Here is a 23021-nt window from a genome sequence, read left to right as displayed (position 1 = left end):
GGACGGCAGTAACATTTTAAGAAGAGCCGACAACAGTTGTGCTACATTTGAGGATGTTAACAGCTTCCATGAAGTCAGTCTGTGATCTGTAGGCAATTAGAGACTCATTCAAGCCAATGGGTGTTAAGCAATTTGCAGACTGAATAGAGAAATCAAATTCGTTTGTTTTATGATAGCTGGAAACAAGGAGAAGCCAGTGCCCAAGGTGGTTTCTGATCACGCTTGCCTTGGGACCCATTAAAAGCTTGTCTATACCTCAATTCTGTTGCAGAAGAAATTTAATTATTTTACATTAACAGGGTATTTGGAATACAAAATAAAATCTTTTATTGGAAATTACATGCTGTCCTAAAGAGAGTTATTAAAACCACTTTGGAAATAATTTTGCTAAGCTGCCAAATGAATTAACCATCAGAAGATAGCAATGTAGGTGCATTTCTACCTCTCAGCAAGTGCTGTGACTATACCAGCTCCTTCCTCTGCTGTCCCAGACAGCACTCAAATATCTCTCTGAGCACCTGATTAGCTGTTCCCAGCCAGGGGTTGGATTTTTGTAACTCCTGCTAAGACCAGGCTCACTGGTCCTTCCCAGGCTCCCTACCATGCATCCTCACCTCATGGCTCTAGACTGAGTTGCTGGACTTTGCTGACCTCAGAGGTGAAGCGACACCTATTTTTCTTCTCTCTGCCTTGATTTAGAGACATCAGCAGGTATACTAAAGGATCCTGATCAGAATGGTTTTCAGTGCTGACTCCAAAGACATGCAAAATACACACATTTATGCGGAGGTGAGGCAGTCTGCTCTTACGATACTGTGTTTGAGAGTATTTTTTTCTGAAGTGTGCTGATTTTTCACTTCTGGGGTTTTCTCTGGGACAACTACTAAAATGCAAGGCCTAGGTTCCAGTTGCGTTTGTAACTGTGCACACACAGCACACAAGGCCAAGGCATGAACAATGGCCTTGGAGACAGCTTCTTCTGGGCCTCTTACTCATTGCAAAGGCAGGCTTGGACAACCCAGCACAGAAACCACCTGCTGTTACTGGCTTTTCTTCTGGTATGATCACAGAAGCAGGATTTTGTTTACCAAAAAACAAGCAAAAAAACAACCAAAACCAAACAAACAAAACCCACAAGCAACACAACAAAAAGCCAAACCAAAACCCCAACAAAACGCATGTAAGAGAGATTGGACTTTAATCTTCCATACCTTTACAACAACCAGAGCAGGCCCTGAACGATGATCAACAACTGAGGTAAAGGAGTGGCAGGAATAATGTATTTACCTCAGCCAAATATTTAAGTTTGTTTTGTGAAACTAAACCCAGAAAAAACGCTAATTGTCAATTATTACTCCTGGGCAGGGCTTCATAAAGATCTACACAGTTTAGATTGAGTTATTTCTCCCTCCCCTTCAGGGTAATCCCCTGGTGACTAATTAGGCCATCTCAATAATCGTATCATTTTACCAATTTTGTTGTCATCTTACAAATTTCTAGCCTGAAAGGAGGCTGGACGACAAGGGCGGTGCTTCCCTTCCAGACGCTTTTGGGTTCTCCTGAAGGGAGACACCGCCTCAGGGCAGCACTGTTGGGGCGGGAGCTTTTTTTGAGGGAGGGCGGGGGAAGCACACAGGCGTCTCCTCTAGTTTCTAGGACGGTCCCACAGCCCTTCTACCGCTCTCCCGCCACGCTCCACAGCGGCCGAGCGGAGCAAGCACCCCCAACACCGCCATCTCCCGTCGGCAGCTACGGGCGGTGGCTACGAGCAGCGCCCGCCCCATCTCATCTGCGCATGCGCGTTGCGGCGCTGCCTACAGCTCCCGACCTGCTCTGCAAAACAGGGGTGGTGGTGGTTTTTTTTCTTTCCCTCCCTCCTCCCCTCCCCTCGGCGGGGGAAGGATGGGTGGGGAAAGCGAGCGCTCACGAAAGCGAGGCGAGGAGGAATCCCACAATACCAGGCGGGTTGCGAGCCCGGCGCTGCTGCTGTCTCTTTAATGCAAGAGGAAGCGATGCGGAGGGGTGGAAAATGGCAGAGTTGCAGATGTTGCTAGAGGAGGAAATCCCTTCTGGCAAGCGGGCTCTGCTCGAGAGCTACCAGAACCTCACTCGAGTCGCCGACTACTGCGAAAACAACTACATCCAGGTGAGGGGCGGCTGGGCAGTGCAGCGGGGCCGGCGCTGGGAGGCTCAGCTGGGCTCGGCTGGGCTCTCCGTGCGGGCGGTGGGGCCGGAGCCGCCTGAGGGGCAGCGCGGCGCCTGGCTGCCCCCGCCGCGGCTCCCTTGGGTTTGCCTTTTCTTTCAACTTTTCCAGCCGAACGAACGGGCTTCCCTCTCCCCGCTCCGGAGGGGAAGGGAGGGGGTTATTATGTCAGTCCGGCTCGGAGGGTGTGTCTTTTTTTTTTTTTTTCCCCTTTTTTTCTTCCCTTTTACCCTCCTCCCCCCCCCCTTTTTTTTTTTTTTTTGTATTTATTTATTTATTATGAGTCACATCCCGGAGACCTCCCTGGGCCGGGGCTGAGTGGGGCGTGAGGGCCGGTGAGCCTCCCCGTGCGGCCGGCTCGCAGCCGGTACCTCAGGTTCCCCCTCGCTCCCCGGCGAGGCTTCCCCCGCGGGAAGCCGGCAGGGCGGCGGTTGGTGGCGGTTGCTGAGGCGGATGGCTCCGCGCCCCCTGCGCCTCACGTGGAGCGCGGGTGCCGGCTGGCCCCTCTGCCAGAGCCGCGGCGGCAGCGCGGTGCCGCCATTGGCAGCGGCGCGGGGAGCGGAAGGGGCCCCGCACCCCGGTGACATCACGGAGCTCAGTCATCGGCGGGGATCCGCGCTGGGAACCGCCGGGTCCGCCCGGGCGTGCAGCTCTCGGCCAGGCCGAGGGAGCCGCGGTCTCGACAGCGCTGCGGTTCGGGGTTTGCGGGGGCGGGAACTGCCCGTGTGCAGGCACCGGTGTGCGAGTGGGAGGCGGCGTTTCAAAATGGCAATCCGTGCCTCCCGCAGGCTTCTCACGCCAAGCAGCCTGCCACACCGGGTTCACACCGATGCTGGAGAGGCTCCATAGGCTGTAGCGTGTCTCCACCAGTCAGGGTGTATTTTTTTTTTTTCCCTTATATTGCCAGTACTTTTTGGCCTTGCTTTAAGTTTAGTTTTGTGAAGCTGCTTTAAGCACGATTTACTATTATTATTTTTTTTCAGGATTTGCAGTACATGACTCTGTAAGTCTGTATATGTAGTCATACAAATGTGGACACAGAACCATCCAAAGATGCTCAAGTTTAACTTTTTTTTTTAATTAAAAAAAATTAAGAAGTAAAGCAAATAAACTCCACTTTAATTACTGGACAACTTGTAAAGTGAACTTGTTGAATCTAAGGCTACGTGTGATGAGTATTTAATACAAGTCATTAAATTCTCTGACGTGTCATTCGCAAGCTGTCCTACTGTTTTTTGTAATGGAGGAGCAAATTTGAAACCAGAGCTTTAATAATATGAAGTGAATTTTTTTTTAAGTGAGCTAATTGGATTAAAACTGCTCTTACAAGCCTTTTTTTTTTTTGTGATATGTGAGGTAGTATGAGTTAATATCTATTTACTCTTCCGAGTTGTTTGCTCCACCCAAAGAAAGCTGCTGATATAATGCTTCGAAGAGGCGAGGTTCATTTGGTTTTACTCATGGGAAATATGACAAATACATGAGCATGGTAATTGCAGCACAAGTTGTGACCTGTCTCCTGCTCCTGACTTTTTCCCTATGTCAGAAAGTTACAGAGAATCTTCAGTTACATCATTTTCTTCGGAGGCCTAAAACTTGTCTTTTCTTTCTTCAGGCAAACAAACAAAAAAATCCAACACTTGAGCTAGTTCCCATCCTGTCATTTGGGGTGGGGGGCATGATTATTTATTTATTTATTTTAAATTTGGTAGCTCATTTTCACTTTAAGTATCGAGGTCAGCTGGATATGGGATTGGTATGGTCTGTTTTATCTGTGTACAGCTGTGTTTACCCCTTTTGAAAGAAAGCTGGAGTTCTAAAATTCCTAATGAGGATTTGAGCAGTAGCTTTGAAAAACATCTACCGTGCTTGTATTGTACAGGCGTTATACATTTATTCAATAAAAATGGCAAATACACTGATACAATCACTTTTTTTTTTAATGTGTGATGGAGATGGTTTTTTTAATCAGCACTTTATACAAAGCCATCTGCTCTCCAGTTGGACTCCTGAACAGATTATACTCGCAGTGCCTGTAGTGGTATGGCCACAGCAGGATTAGGCACTATGAGCCAGGGCACTGGGTTATGAGATTTGGGGGTGTGTATGTATTGTGGGATGGGAAGGAGAGGAAGAGGCTTAACCAGCACATAATACGAAGTGTTTGTATTTAATGTAATAGAGCATTTTATGACAAAAAAAAAAAAAGGCCAGAACAGAGAACCAGGCCATGAAGTGGCTGTGCATTGTAATTTATCGTGTAGCACATACCTGATTCAGTCTGGCCTCTTTGGATAGCATTGGATTTGGGGAGTTTTCTCCCATTCTGTGGGAAAGGCCATGTGCTCCTTAGTAGAAGAACTTACTGTGTGCTGTCACCCACTCTGTGTTGTGGCAGTGAGGTGGAACAAGTTTTTCTGACTATTCTGAGTGCTGGTGCTAACTATTTATAGTAATCGTAATAGCATTCAGATATTTGTTCTGAATTCTTGATGTTCTCAATCTCATGTTTTGTATTCTCTGATTACCTAAGCAGGAAAGTCATTTCCCACCCCCAATATTGCTGTATCCAAACTATATCTGTATTTTGGATCTGAAAATGTATGAATCTTGTTTTGTCTCTTTTATTAAATCTGGAAATAATTCTGGTAAAATTTCAGTTTTGCGGAGTTTTTTTGAGATAATTTATCTTTGATGTCTTTACGGATTATACACACACACACACATGAAAAAAGAGGGGGTTGAGGGGATAACTCACCTGGGCAGAACTTGGTTCTCTTAATAGTGAATGTAGCTCTATTAGCAGTAAGCATCCTTTGAATGAAGCATTTAGGAAAGATGACAGAATTTGTGACTCTTAAGTTGAAAATATCTGTTCTTAGGAAAGTGGGAAGCAGTTTCTTGCTAAGACAAATTGTGAATAAATCGGAATGCAAGGCAGTTACACAGTTTGCCCTCTAGCCTGTATGTATTCTGATTATCTAGAAGTTTTATCTGATAGGAAGGGAAGAGAATTCAGGAGAGGCAGAGCAAATAAGTTTCTGAGAAAGATCTGCAGTGCTGAAAGGAAAATACAGTGGTGACAGTCCTGGGGGTAATGGGGAAGGGACAGAAAAAGGGTAAGGGAAACCAAATGTAGGAGTAGTAATTGAAGGAACTTGTGATGCTATTGGTGGGGATTTTGGCTTTGACTAGGAGGAAAAAGACATTAGAAATATATTACTGTATTTAATCTGTGACAAGGTTTAAAATATGTGTCTGGTTGGAAGCTTCACTCACAAGCATGCAGAAAATTAGATGCCTGTTTTCTTTTAGATCAGTGACTTAAACTGACCAGTTTTGAGAACAGGTTTTGAACCTTAAATCTTTAACTGAAAGCATGTTTTTGTCTCCTGAAGTAAGTTTTCTTAAATATAGAGGAATTACATTTTTCTTAATATTTTATACATTTTTTTTTCTGGCACTTTAGAATAGTGATGTGACTTCTCTATTATGATGGACGTGTTTGCATGTAAATTGACATACCATTATAAAAATGCACAGTGAGATTGAGAAGAGGAGTGGTAAAACTGTAATGGAAATAAATGAAATTTTTATACATGCCATATAAATGTAAGTTCCAGTACTTAATGCCTTCCCCAAGTCTTTTTGCTTGGGAATAAACTTAGGGATTAGTCTGTTTCAGTGTGCGTGTAGCCATGAAAAGTTATCTGAAAATCTGTAGCATAAAACTGAAGATATTAGTGAGGAATTTCATTAGTATCCTAAACAGTATGAACTTCATGAGTACTAATACAGAAATGACATATAGAGCTAAAGCACTTACAGTTCCAATTATGATTCTTCAGCTGAAAATATTAACTTCCAGAGAGATTCTACAGTCAGTTTCCTGGCTGAATTGAAGTATTTTCAGTCTTTAATGAACTTATTTACAATAACTGGCCTATGAAGCTTTGCAACGGCACAGAAAACCAGCGTCTCCAGTGTTACTGCACTGATGACTCCTTTTTGGACAACTTCAATTGACTGGTGTAGCACAGAGAGGCCTCTCTGTGCTGTAAAATGCTGCTTACAACTCTCCCCTACTGTCTGGATTGCATGTTTCTTACGGTCTTGTTTATGCATAGAGAGATACATAGTTTTCCTCAGCCTCTCTTCTTCTGGACCATTTGGGAAGATATTTCTTTTTTTTTTTTTTTTTTTAGTTCTGATATTTTAATCTGACTGTGAGAACCTCTAAATGAATAGCTTGGAATATGTACTAGTGTAAATTTTGATCTTGGTGATCTCTACTGGGTAGATTTAGCAGCTTTAGAAAATAAATTAAGTGAAAGACCTTTTAAGGAAGTGCTGTGTTGCCCAAATGCGTGGTTTTTTTGTTGTGATGTTATTTCCTTCTGTAGCTTCCAACTGGTGTGGGGAAACTGAACTGTGAGTTAACAAGCTATTCTGGGTAAAATAGACAAAATCAGGGACAGATTTCATTTTGACTGTTATTACAAAAAAAATCTAAAGACTCTGGTTGGTAGAAAAATAAATGTGTGGGGCTGAGCAGAAGTGTTGTGTGCAAGAAGTTTCACAAACCCTTATGTTCCAGTATGCGTTTTGGAATCCGTTCTGTTTGATAGGTCAGATGCTCTGCATTGTGCATGTGGTAGATAGTATGTTTTGGAAAGGAAATAGCTTTATTCGTGGTGTTTCTTTTTCCTTAAATGTTGGTAACTGATCTGACACTGTTTCTTCTTGCCTGGTGTATGGAAAGTGGCTTAGATTTGTTCAGTACAAAGAAGTTCACTCAGAATGTCTAATTCAGGAAATGACCTGTTTTAAAAGGATAAACTTCTTAAATTGTCGCTAATACAAATCTTTTACATGCTGTGAGAACTTGCATGTTTTGTATTCATAGGCTAATTAGTTTGTATTGAGAGTAAATACAGTGATTTTTTTTTTTTCCTGGTTTCATTGCTAAAATTTACAACATTTTACAGAAAAAGCAAATTAAGCTAGTTTACTTTCTGTAACACCAAAATATAATTCAAAATCAAAGAGCTGAAGAGCAACAAGATAAAATATGGATATGCCACCCACTTTGTAGGTTTAAATCATATTCTTTAAGAAAATGTGTTAGCTTATACTTTTTTATATACTTTTTAAAAAATACATTTGCCATCAGTATAAAAGGCACTGGCTGTTTGGGGGAGGGGGGGTTTGTTTGTTTGGGTTTTGTTGTTGTTTTTTAATAATAATAATTTGGGTACAAGTTGGTGGGCTAGGCTTGTAGCTCTTCTGTGGCTTGCGTAAGTTGTCTGTGTTTTGGAAAATACAGCTGTATATTTAGCCTGAAAGCAGCAATAGGACAATAGTACAACTTCACTGAATCAGCAAGTGATTACTCTGCACATACAGGAAATGGATCCTGGAGTGTGGTATGTCTGTTTTGTGTCCAACGGAGGTAGATGATATGAGACCAGCTTATCCAAATTTGAAATGTTTCCATTAACTTTGTTACATTTGGTTTATGAAGACAGCAAGATGTCAGCTGCTCTTCCTGCTCCATTTTTCATTAGTATTTCAGCAGATGATTGTGTCAGCACTGTGCTGCCTTCCATCAGGTGGAGTAAAGTGGATCAGGATGAGCTTTTGCAGGTGTGTACTGCTTCTTCCACAATGGAAGCACTGCCTGCTCCCTTCCATTTGCACATATGTTGGAAGGAAGCAGCTTGCAGGTTGTCTGTCAGTGTGTGTTAAGCATGATCCTTGCTCTCTGTGCTGCTCTCGCTGTGCCCTGTGGAATTGTTGGAAGGAAGAAACAAGACGTGTGTAAGAGGAGCAACTGTCTAGTACTTGCCTCCCTCTGCATTTCTGGAAGCTTGTTGCAGTAAGTTGCTCTTACGGTAAAGAGAAAATAGATGGGCCTTGAGGAGGGCTCATAAAGTGGATCACATTGTAATAAAGTAAGAGTACAGGAGCAGGCAGTGTGCAAGTAGGAAGCATTGTACCTCTGAGGGCAAAGTTCCTGTTAGTATCTGTGCCACTGATCTAAGTTTAACAACTAAAACTCCAAACTCTTGAAACAAACCAAAAAAAACCCAACCTGATGCAACTTCCCAGTATCGTTGTTTAGTATTTTGAACAGTGTTCGTTTTACAGAAGCATAAATAGAGGCATAGAATTTGTAACTGACTCGTGGAAGGTCATATAGGGACTTGCTGTCAGATTTGGGAACAGAACCTGATTGTTTGGACTTCTAGTGCCGTGCACAAGGGTTCTTGCCCTCACTCCTTTCCGTATTGCCTGTTATACTACAACACAAGTGCGTATTTGCAGAAAGTGTCCACAGAGACTGCGCAGTGAATCCCTTGAGAAAAGATGCACCTGAAACCATCATTGAGCTCATTAGCAGCACTACTTTTAAGAGTTTTACATATGTCCTGTCATAAGAACCTTGAGATTCTTATTTTTGTCTTTGTGAACTTCTGGAGTTGCATAATGCCCACAGTACTGTCTGTCTGCACGTTGGCGGGTCTCTTGCTTGGCAGAGGCACTGGAAGATACCGCTCTCTTTCCCATTAGTGAAAGCAGTCTGTGTTTGATGGTTCTGGTGACTGAAATCTTACTTATCTGCAGAACAACAGAGTGGCAACTGTACGGACAAAGTGTCAGTTCTAGTGTAGCAAGACATCCTTGAGGGATAAGAAGGTATCTTGCGCTCTCTGTGCCTGCTTTTGGTCCTTAATTAGTAGCTTGGAGTAAAAAAAAGAGTGTGGTGTGGTTTTCATTTGTTCTTGCTTGGTAGGAGATGACTTGCGGGCTGTCAGTCATTCAGTGTCTGGGCTTGTTCATAGTTACCTGAGCATTCTTGCTCTTTTCAGTATTTATGCTACCCAGGCTGGTGTTCCTCTGATGCTGTTCCTTCTTCAGACTTGGCCCCCCCTGAAATCTGAGCACTAGTGACAGAGGCAGGTGGGCTTCCCTCCACCCCTAAATAAAGGGAAGTAACTGCTGGATTTGTAATAGTAGATACAGTGCCTCTGTGGGGTTCCTCCCTTTTCCTGACTTTGCTGGTGAGACACCTGCTGCAGACAGAGACTTGATGTCTCCTGTGGGTTGTAGAAATAAACCTTTGCAGCTCAAAACTTGCATAGGCTAAGACTGGGGTGCTGTGGAGAGGAGATCATGATACGCTCCTGAACAGAGCTCTGTGAGCAAGATGGTATCTGCAGGTGCCTTTTCTCCTTCAGCTCCAGCCCATCAGCATGTCCTTCTCGCTGCACTGGAGGGGCTCAGTCAGGTGTCTCATTGGTTTAGGGCCAGGTAGTGAAATAAAAGATACACAACTTCTAACAGGTGGTTTCTTCAAGGAATCCGTTTATTGTACAGCAAATGAAAGCAGAACTCTAAACTCCTCCTCTTGGTATTGGAGGGAATGGCTTTTTTGTTTTTATTGGGTTAATTAATAAGAGTGTAGGTGTCACTTTTGCTTGAAACTATGCGAATAGTGTTACTCATTACTTATGCAAGCTCTTAATGCTGTTAGTGGGAGGCATGTATGCTTTGTTACTATGATGCTGATGTTTTAGAAGAAAAGGTAGGGGGGTGGACCCTGAAGGAGAATTTCAGCTTGGAGAGAAACATGAGTGCAGCATTTTCAGATACAACTTGTAAAATTTAACAGCCTGTATTAATGTGAGTTGAAATTGGTAGCCAACCTGCTGGCTAAGCTGACAAGGCAATTAGTTTTACTCTGAAAAAAGTTGACTCCTTACAAGGTGAATTTAATAATATTCTTGTTTTAAGATACCAGGTCAACTGTGTTTTGTTAGTAAGTGTTGGGTTTGGCAAACTGAAAAAGACTCTGAAATTCAAAGCTATTCTTGGTTTGGGCCTCTACTATGATACAGTCTCTTCATAACAGCTGCAGGTGATGTGTGCTGTACTGTATCTTCTGCCATGGTGGAATATTCAAAAATAAGAGTAAAGGTAGTCTCTTCTGCAATGAGATACAGCTTTCTTATGTTTCTTGTGTGTCTCATGTTAAGATAGCAGATATATTTGTGATAGTATCTTCCCTCCCTCTCCTTTTGTCGCTCCCTCTCCAAAGAACCTAAAATAATCAACTCTGTGTGTTCTTTCTACATCAGATGTTAAAGAGCAAGCACGCTGCTCAGTGTGCAGGGAGGCTCTGATACTGTAGTGATGAGCAGTTAGAGAACTCCTGGGGAAGAAACTGTGCTTCACTTTCCTAATTTTATTTTAACCTCAAAGACAAATAGGAGTAAACAGTGGTACTGTTCCTACTTTTGTTAAGAAAGCAGGGAGGCCTCTTAGAACTCAGGCAGAGGTGACTTACTAAAAGAAATGCTGGTTTGACATCCTTAGAGCTGAACGTAATATTCTTACTGGGTGGTCTTAAGGTTAAAAATAGTACCAAGAAAAAAAATCTGCTTGTTTACTACTTGAAACATAACAATTCTTTGATATCCTTGGAAAAAAATTTGAAGTGTAGCCTCTTCTGGCTCCTTTCACACCAGAGTTTCACAAGATGTTTTTGTAAGCTATGCTTTATCAGGCAAATGTGTGGTGGTTTGTGTTTTTGTTGTTGGCTTTTTTTTTCCTAGCTAATTTTTCAGTAGATGTATCTTCACTTTCATCTTCTGATCTCTTTGCTGTATTTTGGGGTCAACAAAACCACCAACCAATATCTGTCCTGTGGCAATCACTGTCAGTTGAGCATCTTATTTGACTTTTTTGTAGCAGCTGTGCTACTAATTAATACTTGAACTGTGGTCCCCATGCAATAACTCAGTGTTTTCTGAAGGCTGAGATGAGAAAATGTTTGCGTAAAACAGATGAGAAGAACAAGGTGTCCAGGCAGTTGCATCAGACTACTGCAGTAACGCTAAGCTGCAGAATGTCGTGCCGTGGCTTGTCTTTTCACATTCATGCACCTAATAATGTTAGGCACTACTATGTCACTAAATGTTACTAGTGACAGCATTTTTAACTTTCCAGGTGCTTCTCCTAGCCTGTGACCTTAATTTGAATTCCTTATTTCTCTCTCATTGAATTATGTCTGATTGCTACAGGCGGTTTCCTAGACCTCTTGTTTTCTTACTCCTTTACTGCCACATATTGTGGATTTTCTCTTTTGCTGCCATTGACACAAGAGTCCTTTCATCACAGCATCTACCTCTGAAACAGACTCACATGTTTGCTCTCTACCTTATTGTCTTCTGGTTTCATTTCGGATCTCATCTGAACACTTCTTCTCCCTTGCCTATTTCTTTTAATTAATCTTTCTGTTATTTAACTGCATATTTTACTGCCTTGCAGCTTAAATTATGCAGCTGTTTTTCATGATGCCTTTCAGAGAAACAGCTTCTACTAGCATGGGTTTGAATAATTTGAAACTTGCAGCTACTTATACACTTCTTTATTTAATTATCTTTATTGGCACAGAGTTGAGTCTAAGGCCTTGGCTGTGAAGTGGTCTGTAACCACCTAGGGAAGTCGTGATGAGCAGGATACGGAGGAAGCAGAAGGCAGCTGGGGAGACACAGTATGCAATGAGACTGACATAATTCTGTCTACTAGTAAAATTCTTAGGAGGTCTCACAGATATATGTGACCAGGCTTTCCTTTGTAAGGAATCTATCTTGTTCAGGAAGCTGATCCTTTTGCTACTCTTGAGACCAAGGAGTGGAAAGGGCTCAATAAAACTACTCTGCTTGGAGCACTTTGGATCTCTTAGCAGTGAGGGAAAGGTGGATGGACTAGGGGGAATGGTGTTCTGTTAACGTTAGTAGGTATGCATCCACAAATCAGAGCTGGACCTGATCCTGAAGAGTTTTTATAAAATGTGACAGTAGCCTACAGATTTCCTACTGTCAGGCCTTGTGGCAGGTGGCTTGGGTGATGTTTCAATCAAGGTCCAGAGAGCATCAGACTAACAAATAGAGATATGATGGATCAATGCACTTACGTTGGCAAGATCCTTGGAGACCTGGCTGGGGATTGTTCAGCTTTTGATTTGATGTTTGACTTGCAGGATTTCTAAATCTCTGGGAGGAGCTATTTTTTCTGTGATGCAAACTCCTGGCTTTAGCTGTGTTAGATAAAATGTGTGTCTGGTTTGGAAGTGCTTGGCTCTACAAGGGCTCTCTTCAAATTCTGTGGGTATGTTTCCTGCTGCAGTACCCATATGTTCTCCCAGCACTGAAATGATCTGGTTGTCGCAGTAGTCCTGAGACTTGTCTGGGAGCATTGAAAGTACATGTTATCTTAAATGGCAACAGATTTTGTATCTAATTTCTAAGATGTCTTTAGCTCTGAATGTTAGAGAAAATGGTTGTTGCCATAGCTGTAATTGAAGCGTGGGCTCATACGATGCTGCTTACTTTGTAATAAGTCTTGTATCACTTGAATAGGGGCTATGTGATTTCTATATGTATATTTTATTCTTTTTTAGCAGTCATAGTGGAGAAAGTTAACAGTCAATGGAGAGCTTTCTAGCATGTTACCTTTTTGGAAACCTATTGTCCATGAACAAGAACTGTAAAATCAGCTCCTGTCAGTACTCTGCAGTGAACATTGACAGTTCCAAGAGTGAAGGTATTTGTTGTAATTAAGAGAGGCTTGTTTACTGGGGATAGGACACAAGTATGCAGGGATACAGCACCTGTGGGCTGCTGCTCCTCTGCTGAGGGGAGAAAAGTTGCTGGTTTTGCTCCTGAATGTGGGATGAGTGTGGGGATTTGAGTGTGTTCCTCAGGCATGGAAAGGGGGCTTAAGAGTTGATAAAGAATAATCTATGTTGAATAGCTTGCTGGCTAGCTGACAGAAGATGGGAATGGTTTGAAGGTTGACTAGAAAGCAAGTAGAAAGTCGAGCAACTCTCAGTTTTCTGCAAAAAGCATAGGAGGAATGGGGGAGAACATGTAACCCTCTTGGGCTGTGTGCTTGTCTTCAGCCACTCTCTTGCCAACTGTGATGTGGACAAGATTAAAAGCAAATACTGTTCCTATTTGCTTCCTACCTACAGCAGACAGCTAGAGTGGTAGCTTTACTTTTTTCCCAGATTGCTGTAAGGGGTTACTGCAGCAGCACTGGGAGTGGGGGAATATGAACTGAAGCAGGTACTTACTGGCTGTACAACATCCCACGAGGCCTGGGGGAATGAATGTGGGGAATACTGTGAGTCATGGTTGTCAGTCTCATAAACCAGGAGGCTTTTTCAAATTGACCTTGGAGGGGAAGAGGTGTTTAATGGAGCAGTTGTGAAGGAGTTATGCAAAGAGAAGATAAAAATAATGAGCAAAAGATACTCAATTAAGCTTCTTGCCTCCTCAGATAATGACTAAATGCAAACTAACCACCGCCAAAGTTAAGAAAAATTCATCATCACTAAGTATAATGGGTGCAAAAATGTGGCCATTCATGATGGTAAGAAAATTCTTTTTGTGAGTAGGAAAATGAGTTTCTCTAGCTGTTGAACAGAAAAGGCTTTTTTTGTTGTTGTTCCCAATTTCCTTTTAAAAAATGACAAGGTGGGAAGCTGAAAAGCAGTTTTTACTGTAAGAGCTTGTTAGAGGGGAAGTGGTAAAAAGACCAGTCTTCAGTTTTGCTTTGGACATATTGTCAGTGTTTAGGTGGTTTTTGTATACAAAGTCTTTCCTATTCCATTCCATTTCCATTCATGCAGGATTGTATTTACATATATATATATTGTATATTCTTTAGTAAAATTCAGAGCATGTTTTTAGGGTATAACTTCTTTTTGCTACAGACACAGCCAATTCTTGCTGTTTCAGGCAGAGCTTATCAAATGCTTATCCAGTCCCGGACTTGCTTGCATCTGCTCACATCATAGTGGGAATCTTACCTCTGGTAGTGAAGCCTTGCCAGCAGACTTAATTGGCATATTATTTGCTTGGACTATTTCTCCTGCTTCTCTTGGAGCACAGAGAGGCCATCCCAAGCTTTGAAGCAGTTGGATATGCCAGATACACTGTCCCACATGCTGCTCCATGGTTGTGTGTGTCCTCCCTTGGCCTCCCCTGAGTTTTAACTAATGAGGGTGGGTGCTCAGCTTCCTCTGGGGCGCACACATGTGCAGATAGGCACAGTGTGGGTATGGGTGGGTACACAATGGTGGCGATGTGTGTTCCTGTTGTGAAAGGACTACTGCTCTAAATTCATGTCCTCTGTGGTTGTAATAAGGCCACTCTGTCAAACTGATTACTGATGAGATAGTAGCAAGGTGTCCTGATGGCCCTACTACAAGTGCTGAAATACAACAGTTCAGGAGTTGTGTTATTACTGGAGCGGGGGACAGGGAGTGTCCCGCTCTGCTCTGCACTGGTGCGGCCTCACCTGGAGCAGTGTGTGCAATTCTGGGTGCCACAGTATAAAGAAAGATATTATGCTACTAGAGAGCGTCCAGAAGAGGGCCATGAAGTTGGTGAAGATTTTGGAGGGGAAGCCATATGAGGAGCTGCTAAAGTCACTTGGTTTGTTCAATCTGGAGGAGACTGAGAGGAGACCTCACGGTGATCTGCAGCTTCCTCACAAGGGGAGAGGGAGGGGAAGGCACAGACCACTTCTCTTTAGTGACCAGTGACAGAACCTGAGGGAATGGCAGGAAGATGTGCCGGGAAGGCTTAGGTTGGACATTAGGAAAAGGTTCTTCCCCTGGAGGGTGGTGGAGCACTGGAACAGGCTCCCCAGGGAGATGTCACGGCCCCAAGCCTGACAGTGTTCAAGAAGAGACTGGACAACACTCTCAGACACATGGTGTGAACTGTGGGGTTGTCATATGTGGGGACAGGAGTTGGACTCGGTGATCCTTGTGGGTCCCTTCCAACTCAGGACATTCTATGATTCTATGAGTGATGTGGATGTGACTATTTTCATGCATCTGATTGCATGGAAGTGCAAGCACTGCTGTCATCCATTTGACTCTGCACCTCCTGCACCTGCCTAAAGCCACCCTCCTCTACATTGTGTGGGAAAGGGAAGCAGTCTTTATAACCATGTGAAAGAGCACCGTCAAAACACTAGTGGAACTTCAATATGGATTAGAAAATCTTGCTATAATTGTGTCTACCGGAGGCATTGCAGCTGCATTTCTAGGAAAAGTTACTCACTTGAAGTACTGCTGTACTAATACCACAGCAACTCCCTCCAAGGGCTTTGTTTAAAAAAAACCAAACCAACTCCCTCAGTTCTGAATTTGACTCTTTATTTCCTGTTGAAGAACTTGCTTTCTGTCTTATGTTGGTGCTAGATGTGGAGATTACCATATTATTTTATTTTTTGTTACCTACTGTCCTGTTCCCATTTTTTTGGGGAAAGAAATAATGGTATATGATTGATTCGCCATTCCTTCTCCCTCTCCTCCTCCATTCTCCTGAGCCATCTGTTTTATTCTGTTGTATGTGTGTTTTTTTTGAGGAGCTAAATTCCTGCTTGCTCTAATTGAAACAACCCAGTATTCAAATGAGCTTGGAATGCTTTTGCTAACCATAGGGTCAGATTTTAACATAATAAAAAGTAACTCCTCAAAAAGAAACTGAATGTAGCATGCTTACAGCAACTATCAGATTAAAAATGTACAGTGGGGTCCAGGAGTGCATAAAACTCAAAGAAATATTAGCAGCTGTTTATATGATCAGATAGAAACTAGGTTGATTTTCTCCATTTACATGCAAGTTCTTGTAAAAACAATCAGTTCTTGAATTGCAGTCTGTTATTATACTTTGTTACCATGAGATGACTGTATAGCCTGTGTGTTGTGTGAGTATGCCTTGTACCAGGAAGCAAGCTACTACAAAACTGTGGGGATCCACTGGTTTCTGCTGTAAGAATGTTGTGCTGGTGTTGTGAGATACGTGCAAACCCTTGGCTTGTTTCCTGCTGGAGTGAGTATATTGATCTTCAAGACACTGAACAGTCAGCAGTGTAGTGCTACAAAGGATGAAAAGAGAATTTGACCCTGTAACAACCATTGTTTTCTTCTTTGTTTTTAAAATACTGTGGTGTTTGTGAACTGCCTGAATTGTAAAATCCGGCCAGTGGCTGTATGTCAAAAGTGACTTTCTTAAACATGAGAACTCTTCCTGAATTAGGAACATTTGCAGCCCAGACACTGCCGTATGTCAGAAGGCCTGTGTAACTCTTGGCTCTATACTTTAGTGCCTTGGGATTCTTCCTGGCGCTGGACAGACCTGCTGATGCCTTTCCGTGCTCTCTTTCCCCACTTTACTCCTTGCTTTGCTGTCCTGTGACATTTCTGACATCTCTGTGGGGGGAAACCTGTTGCAGTGCAGACTGTAGCTTTGACCCTGCTTGCTTTTGGACCAACCCTTTTGTAGATGTTGATGTTCAGTAGTTAGCTGTCTTGCAAACAGCAGTTGATGTTACCCTGTTGTATGTGTGCAGAGCACTGTTGACCTATAATCTGTGATACCAGGACATGCTGAGGTGACTCCATAACTTGATTCTTTATGCTAAATATTATTGTCTTAACTGTGCTTGCTCTGTGCTCTCTGGTATGATTCCAGGCCTGCCTAGAGGGTCCTAGGGAGCACCAGAGAGTGAGGAACTGGAAAGGTAGTCTTGAAAGCTCACGTATAAAAGGTCATTGAATTTTAGCATGTTGCTTGGCTTCAGATATAGATTTATTGTAGTATTATGGGCTTATTCCTTCCATTTGATTTGTCAAAATCTTCTAACTGTATGAGCACTCACCAGTCCTTGAGAGGAAACTGAAGAGGTAAATAAAATCTATAGAAGGAAGCACTGTCATTGATATGAAAAGATACTTTCACACAGTATGATCTTGAAGAACTTTACCCCAAAACACATTAGACCAGATTGTCTAGATTCAAAGGCCTGCATGGCATTGAAAACCTACCCAGTTCTGATTTTTCACTCCAGTTAGCTTCTGTGTTGCTGCCACTATATTACAAGGAGGATATTAAGCTAACTAATAAATGCTAAAGTGTCTCCTTCCTATTCCCACCAAAAAGAAGTGAAAATTAAGTCTTTGGCTTATCAGAGATCATGTCCTTGCTAGATGAGCTAAAATTTGTGGGTGGGTGCTAGCACTCAAGAGGATAAACAGAAAGCCATTTTAATTTCAAGCCCCACTGCAAACAGAAAACAGAAGATCAATATTTGAGAGACAGTGTATATAAGGGAACAAATGAAACATAAGTTCTCTAATTCCCTATTATCTGCTGTCTAGTGTGCCGAAATAGTAATATGTTCCAAAGCCTTGGGTAGCTTTCTTAGTGTTGAAGAAGAAAGACCACTATGGAAGTGCCAAGGGTTTCTTTTCCTGGCTGACATTAGTCTGTATTTGGAGCTCTGGCTGATGTTTCTGATGGCAGAGTCTGCCTTATTTCAGCTTTGAAGAAATTTGGGTGTTTGTCATAAGGCAAATAATAGGCACTGCAAGGTAGTTAAAAGCATAATTTTGAAGTGACTGTACATGCTAATACTGTGTGCAGTACTTTACAGGAATGGAAGGTGTGGCTTCTGTCCTGAAGCTTGTGTTGTCTAAATCATGTGAAACACAGAATAAAAGGTTCAGACCAAATTTGTTAAGCTTGCTGCATATGCAGTCTTGAAGCCTTACTATTTCAGTGTACAAGGGTTGTGTGAAAATGACACATGGGCATTTCTGCTTCTGTCATTTTAGTTCAGTGCTGTGTGCTATTTTGGTTGTATACACAGAATAGAACAGCTCACATTAACAGTGCATTGTGCCAACATATATATTTACTATGAAATCTCTATTGGATTTGGTAGGAGAACTGAAAATTGTGTTTTCAACAATATATTTATAGATATATTTCAGTTTTTAATAAGGGGAGTGGTTTATTTCAGAACCAACATGAACACTGTTGGCTGCATTGGGCAGAAAATGCTGCTAACAGAGCAGCTGGCACATATCTTTCTAGGCTCCATCTGTCAGTCGGCATTGCTTTGGAAATCGCACTCCTATTGGATAAATTCGTTTCTTGCTATAAGGTTCACAACCTGGATTTAAACAGAATTTCTAGGTTGATTTTGTTTTGTTTGGTGGTGGTGGTGGGGTGGTACTTACTTGCTGTTTAAAAATAAAATATTTTTGTAGGCTACTTGTGCCGTCCTTTACAGATCTATTAAAGTCTGTGTCAGAGCGCTGTGAATGCTGTGTCTTAGTTCAAGTAAAAAACATATGAGGGTAAGGTAGTTATTGAAAGCATAATCTTAAATACATGGTTCTCTGCCATATACACAGTGGTCAGAATGGGCTGGGATCTGATGATAATCTGTGTCAGTGTATCTGAGAAAGTTAAGCACGTATTTTTCTATAAACATCGATGTGCATGTTAATCTCGCATTTTTTGATATCAAGACTGATACAATTTTACCATTGTGGGGTACATGTTTGTGTATATAGATAATAAATGCATGTCTCTTAAACTCTCCTTTGGAATGAACTTCTCCCCTTAAAGAAGAAACTCTTCTCCATCTACCTTCCCCCAAGGAGATAATGATTAGGAAAACAGAGAGTCATCTTTTTACAGTTAACAGAATGAAAAGCAAATTTCAAGTGAAAGAAAATCCAGAAGGACATGGCCAGATTGGCTAAATTGGTCTCGGCCCATAGAAATGCTAATTTTGCTATCAAGGCTATTCAGGACTGGTCAGGGGAATATTATTGATGGAAATAAAAGATTTGCTTCTAGTTGATTGTCTAGCATGTCTGGGATTTGGGGGAAGGCCCTGTCTGAAACAGAGCCTGGAAGTTGTAGGCAGTGTTTGTTACACTGTCCTATGTGTTTGTTAAACTACAGTGATTTGGTATATGTCTTGACCCTTGAGATGGAATAGCTGACTAGTCAGCGATTTTTGTAAAGATAGTATTTCTAAAAGGAAACAGACTTCCTTGTGAGCTGTGTTGTGGTGGTGATCAACATATCGTCTGGTATCTTGAATGAATGCCAGATTTATTGTGCAATGTCTTTACCCGGGGAGAAGAGATTTCAAGTTCTACCAGTTCCTCTGTGTTTGGTATAGCTGACTTACTGCATCTTATCTTGGAGAAACTCAGACGTGGTGTTATTTCGTCCCAATTGGCCTTCTTGTTGTGGATGCTGGAAGGAAGTTCACTTCAATTGAATTGTAGATGATAGCTTGGCTGTGTTTATCAAGGATTTCTGCTCCAGTAGGTGGGAAGAATTGCTGTTTACTGAATGGACTTGAAATAATTTCATCATCCTGGTTTTAATTGTTGACTTAGTGTAGTGAGGGGTATCTTGGGCTTTAGAACTGTTCTGAATGGTTAGGCATACTTCTCTGTCTCCCCTGTCTTTAAATTACTTTGTCCTCCTGGAACAGCCAGTTATTTAAGTGTTTGAGAGCTTTGATACTTTGATTTGACACCACTTCTCACTATGTATAGGGAGAGGTTTGTTGGATAGTCTCTGCTGTTTGTTTTTTTTCACTGTCAGTGAAGGATTGTCTGCCAGTTCTCTGGAGAGAAGGCCTTCAACAGATGGTGGACATGTTCAGTGACTGCAATATATTGCTATTAATAACTTGCAAGCTATTGGTTAGTTAAGATCTTGAGCTTTCAATGCCTCACCTCCAAATTCAGGAATGGTAGAAAAGTAGAACAAAATTACTGGCAAATCACTTCAGTAAAGCACCTGAACATTTTTTTTGCTGTGCATGTTGTAGTACTGACCTTTGTGATGCAGAATTTTAGTTGAGGTTTGCCTGTGCCCTGGGATGTTTGGGGTTTTTTGCCTTAGTTCCCCTTTGTATGGAGACTGGGTTTGCCCTGTTGATTTATCAGACCGTGCTTGTACTAAGTCTCTTCCTGTTCCTTGTTCCCATGTAAATGCTTTCTTTTTAGATTTCCCACAGGTGTTTTCACCAATAGTAATGATATGAAGGCCAAAGCAGGTGGTTTCAGAAACAGAAATATTGATGGTGGCTGATCTGGGGCTGGCTATTTGGAAGACAGACAGTAGATGAAGTGTACTGGTGACCCTCTGAAGTGTTATCTGTGGTGCTATGGGAGAATGTCTCTTGTGTTAGTATGTTGGGCAAATGTTGAGGTTAAAGTTCTGAACTAACTCTCCCAAAGGCTGACTTCACTTTCCAGTCGGGGAGTTGAGGTGCTGATCAGTGAGGAACAGCCTGTAACTTGTAGGCAGGTAAACACCAGGCCTAGAATAGCCCTGTGGAAATTGAGAAGTATTCCCTGTGTCATCCCCTTGAAGTCCTAGCCTAATGTATTTCAGAGAGGATTTCTTCAATGAGATTGCACTGGCATGAGCACAGTAAGCATGTTCCAGGAGGCAGGTGACACATCTGATTCATACTCTGTCCTCATCTGATGGCATACACAGTGTAAGTAAAACCTATTTGTGATTTTTGAAGCCTTAGTTTTCCCTGCCACTCCGGAATGGTATACATCCTGTAAGGCCGTGCCCGTGATGAGAGAGACCCTGAATGCTCCCTGCTGAGCACCTGCTAGTAATAACCAGGGCCTGTTTGGATCTCCTTGGGTGACTTTCAGGTAGGTAGTTGGCTACTGAAAGTTCTTCAGAATGTGGAACCTTGTGGCACTTGCTGCTGTGACTTGCCAGTTTGACTTTCTTCTCTCATTTATAACTGATATTCTGATGTAATAACAGTAACAGACAAAAAGTCTACCATGATGCAGTGTGTTTACAAAGCAATCTAACAAGCTTTGTGAACTATGGATAAGGGGGATTCTGTATCCATGAACTACCTACTTATTTTGTTATGTAGCTCCTCAGTTACTTACAGTGATCTCTGGATTTACAGTTCTTGATATTCAATGTAAATGAGACTTTTGCTGAGTAGGTAAATATTATCTAGTGTGTATGGTATATTGAAACCTTTGGAACATGTTACTGCAACTTGGATGTGGAATACTTGGTCTAAGCTGAACATACATTGTGAATAGTTTAGAAATGCCCAGACTCTTTGCCATTAGCAGTCAGAAGTAACAAACAAACCAACCCTCAAGACCAGCTTTGAGTTATTAAAAGCCTTATCAGATCAGTGAAGTAGCAACTTCAAACTCATAGATGCATCTGGAAGCTTCACATAATGTTAAAGCTCTTGCTTTAGGAAGGTTTGAGTGCTCCTGTTTTCTGAGTGGGGAAGCCACTTTTCAGAAATATGTTCCTTCTACCTTGGAGTGTCCCCAGCAAGTTCTGAGTGCAGTAAAGTATTGATATCTAGGAGTCTCCAAGCCACTGCCTGGACATACATCTTCATCATTCTATAAAGGTATTTCCAATTGACTTGAAAAATGAAATGCTGTAGATTGTAGCTACCTTAAGTTAAAAGTTTGGGCTGGATGTTTTTGTTCTGAGTAAAACTTTATTCCTGAGTTTGTTGGGGCCAGATCTCTGAGCTAAAATGGCACGGCCTTAGTGAAGGAAGCAGGACTTCGAAACCTCAACTGTAGTATCTCTTAGCAGGAAGTATGCATTCTGTAAATGTCAAAGATAGATAAATGGCAACATGAACGAAAGAGAATACAAAAGGTCATGTTGATAACTTTGGCAGAATTGTATTCTGTGGATGCTGATACACGATAGAGGTTGCTAAATCCATATGGCAACTGATTGTAGTAATCCTAATTTTCTTTCTATTCAATTAATGAGAGGTGGAAGTTTTTTTTAAAAAACACAACCAAGATGTAAACCCAAACAATTATCTTGTGTTTCCTTGTGAAGCAAACACAAGTGTATTGCATTGTTGAATTCATTAAATGTGCATGAGCAATAACAGCAAAGACATATAAAACTGAGTGTGGAGTTGTTCCTGTAGCTTGGTTGCTGAGAGTGATCAAGCCCTTTAACAGAATGCCAAGCATCTGAATAGGTGTTGGGCACTGAATAATTAACAGCTCTGTTTGGCTTAGTGGTTATAGGGCTGCTTTGGGGCAGTGCTCTGTTAGTAGTTCATCCTGGATGGATTTTTCTCTGCTTGAGTTTGCACATATTCCAACAGCTGAAGATGAAAAATGTGGAGCAACACATGCCACATACTGAGGAGGCAAATTAATTTGTTTTGCTAGGGCAACTAGTCTTGGTGTGATCTGATGAACTGCTTTCTGACCTCTGTGAAATGGAGCCAGTTCTTCTGGTGGGCATGTTATCTTTCAGGGAGTTTTGGGCACAATGAATGGGACTGAAGTGGAAAGAGGGAAAACAGAAGCCAGAGAACATGGAACGAAGGTATGGACCTTGCAACAGAAGGTTTGGCTTCCAAAGATGTTTTGCAGTGTGAGCTGATGCAATTTTCGGAGGAAGCTTGTATGTGTAGTTGCATACTGTATGAACTAGAAAATGGTTGGAATGGCCTGAGTGAGAAAGCTGGGAGGGCAGATGGTTTGAACACTGCATGGACACTGTTGTGGCGATGTGCTTGTGTGAGTGACGGTTTGGAGAGAGGAAGAAAAAACTGACTCTGCAACTTGTAAAGATAAGCTGCCGAGTGATGGACAGATTCCTCATTGTTTGACCTTGATATATCACTGAAATGAAGAATCAGTAAACAAGCCCCTACTCTCTTTTTACTGTGGCAGTTGCTGGGTGCAGAATCAGTTTTGATTTGGCTACAGTAATTATGCAAACTTCTTAAGGAAGCATTATGATACAAGTTTGGATTTGACAAAAATACATGACATGCAGTGTGGAATGCCATGCTAGTTTAACTGACTCTTTAGGTACCCAGTTGGATAATAGGAGAGGGTTGGGGTTTTTTTAGTATTAAA

The 23021-nt window shown here is 42.0% G+C and overlaps 1 protein-coding gene across 10 annotated transcripts in view; it reads left to right on the top strand.

Annotated features, from left to right (window-relative positions):
• Positions 1–1845: 1845 nt before the first annotated feature.
• ABI1 (abl interactor 1) overlaps positions 1846–23021 on the top strand; it is an 83672-nt gene continuing 62496 nt past the window's right edge. For 3 of the 10 annotated variants that reach the window (XM_065831165.2, XM_065831155.2, XM_065831166.2), the window contains exon 1: positions 1852–2146. In XM_065831165.2, coding sequence (XP_065687237.1) covers positions 2030–2146 — 117 coding nt within the window. In that variant the 5' untranslated portion in view covers positions 1852–2029. Of the gene's footprint in view, positions 2147–23021 lie in introns of all 10 variants that reach the window. The other 7 variants (XM_071805254.1, XM_065831159.2, XM_065831156.2 and 4 more) reach the window with 6 other exon arrangements.

This window comes from Patagioenas fasciata, chromosome 2 (assembly GCF_037038585.1).
Source record: "Patagioenas fasciata isolate bPatFas1 chromosome 2, bPatFas1.hap1, whole genome shotgun sequence".
Taxonomy (NCBI): Eukaryota; Metazoa; Chordata; class Aves; order Columbiformes; family Columbidae; genus Patagioenas; species Patagioenas fasciata.
This window is presented reverse-complemented; position numbering and strand designations above follow the sequence as displayed.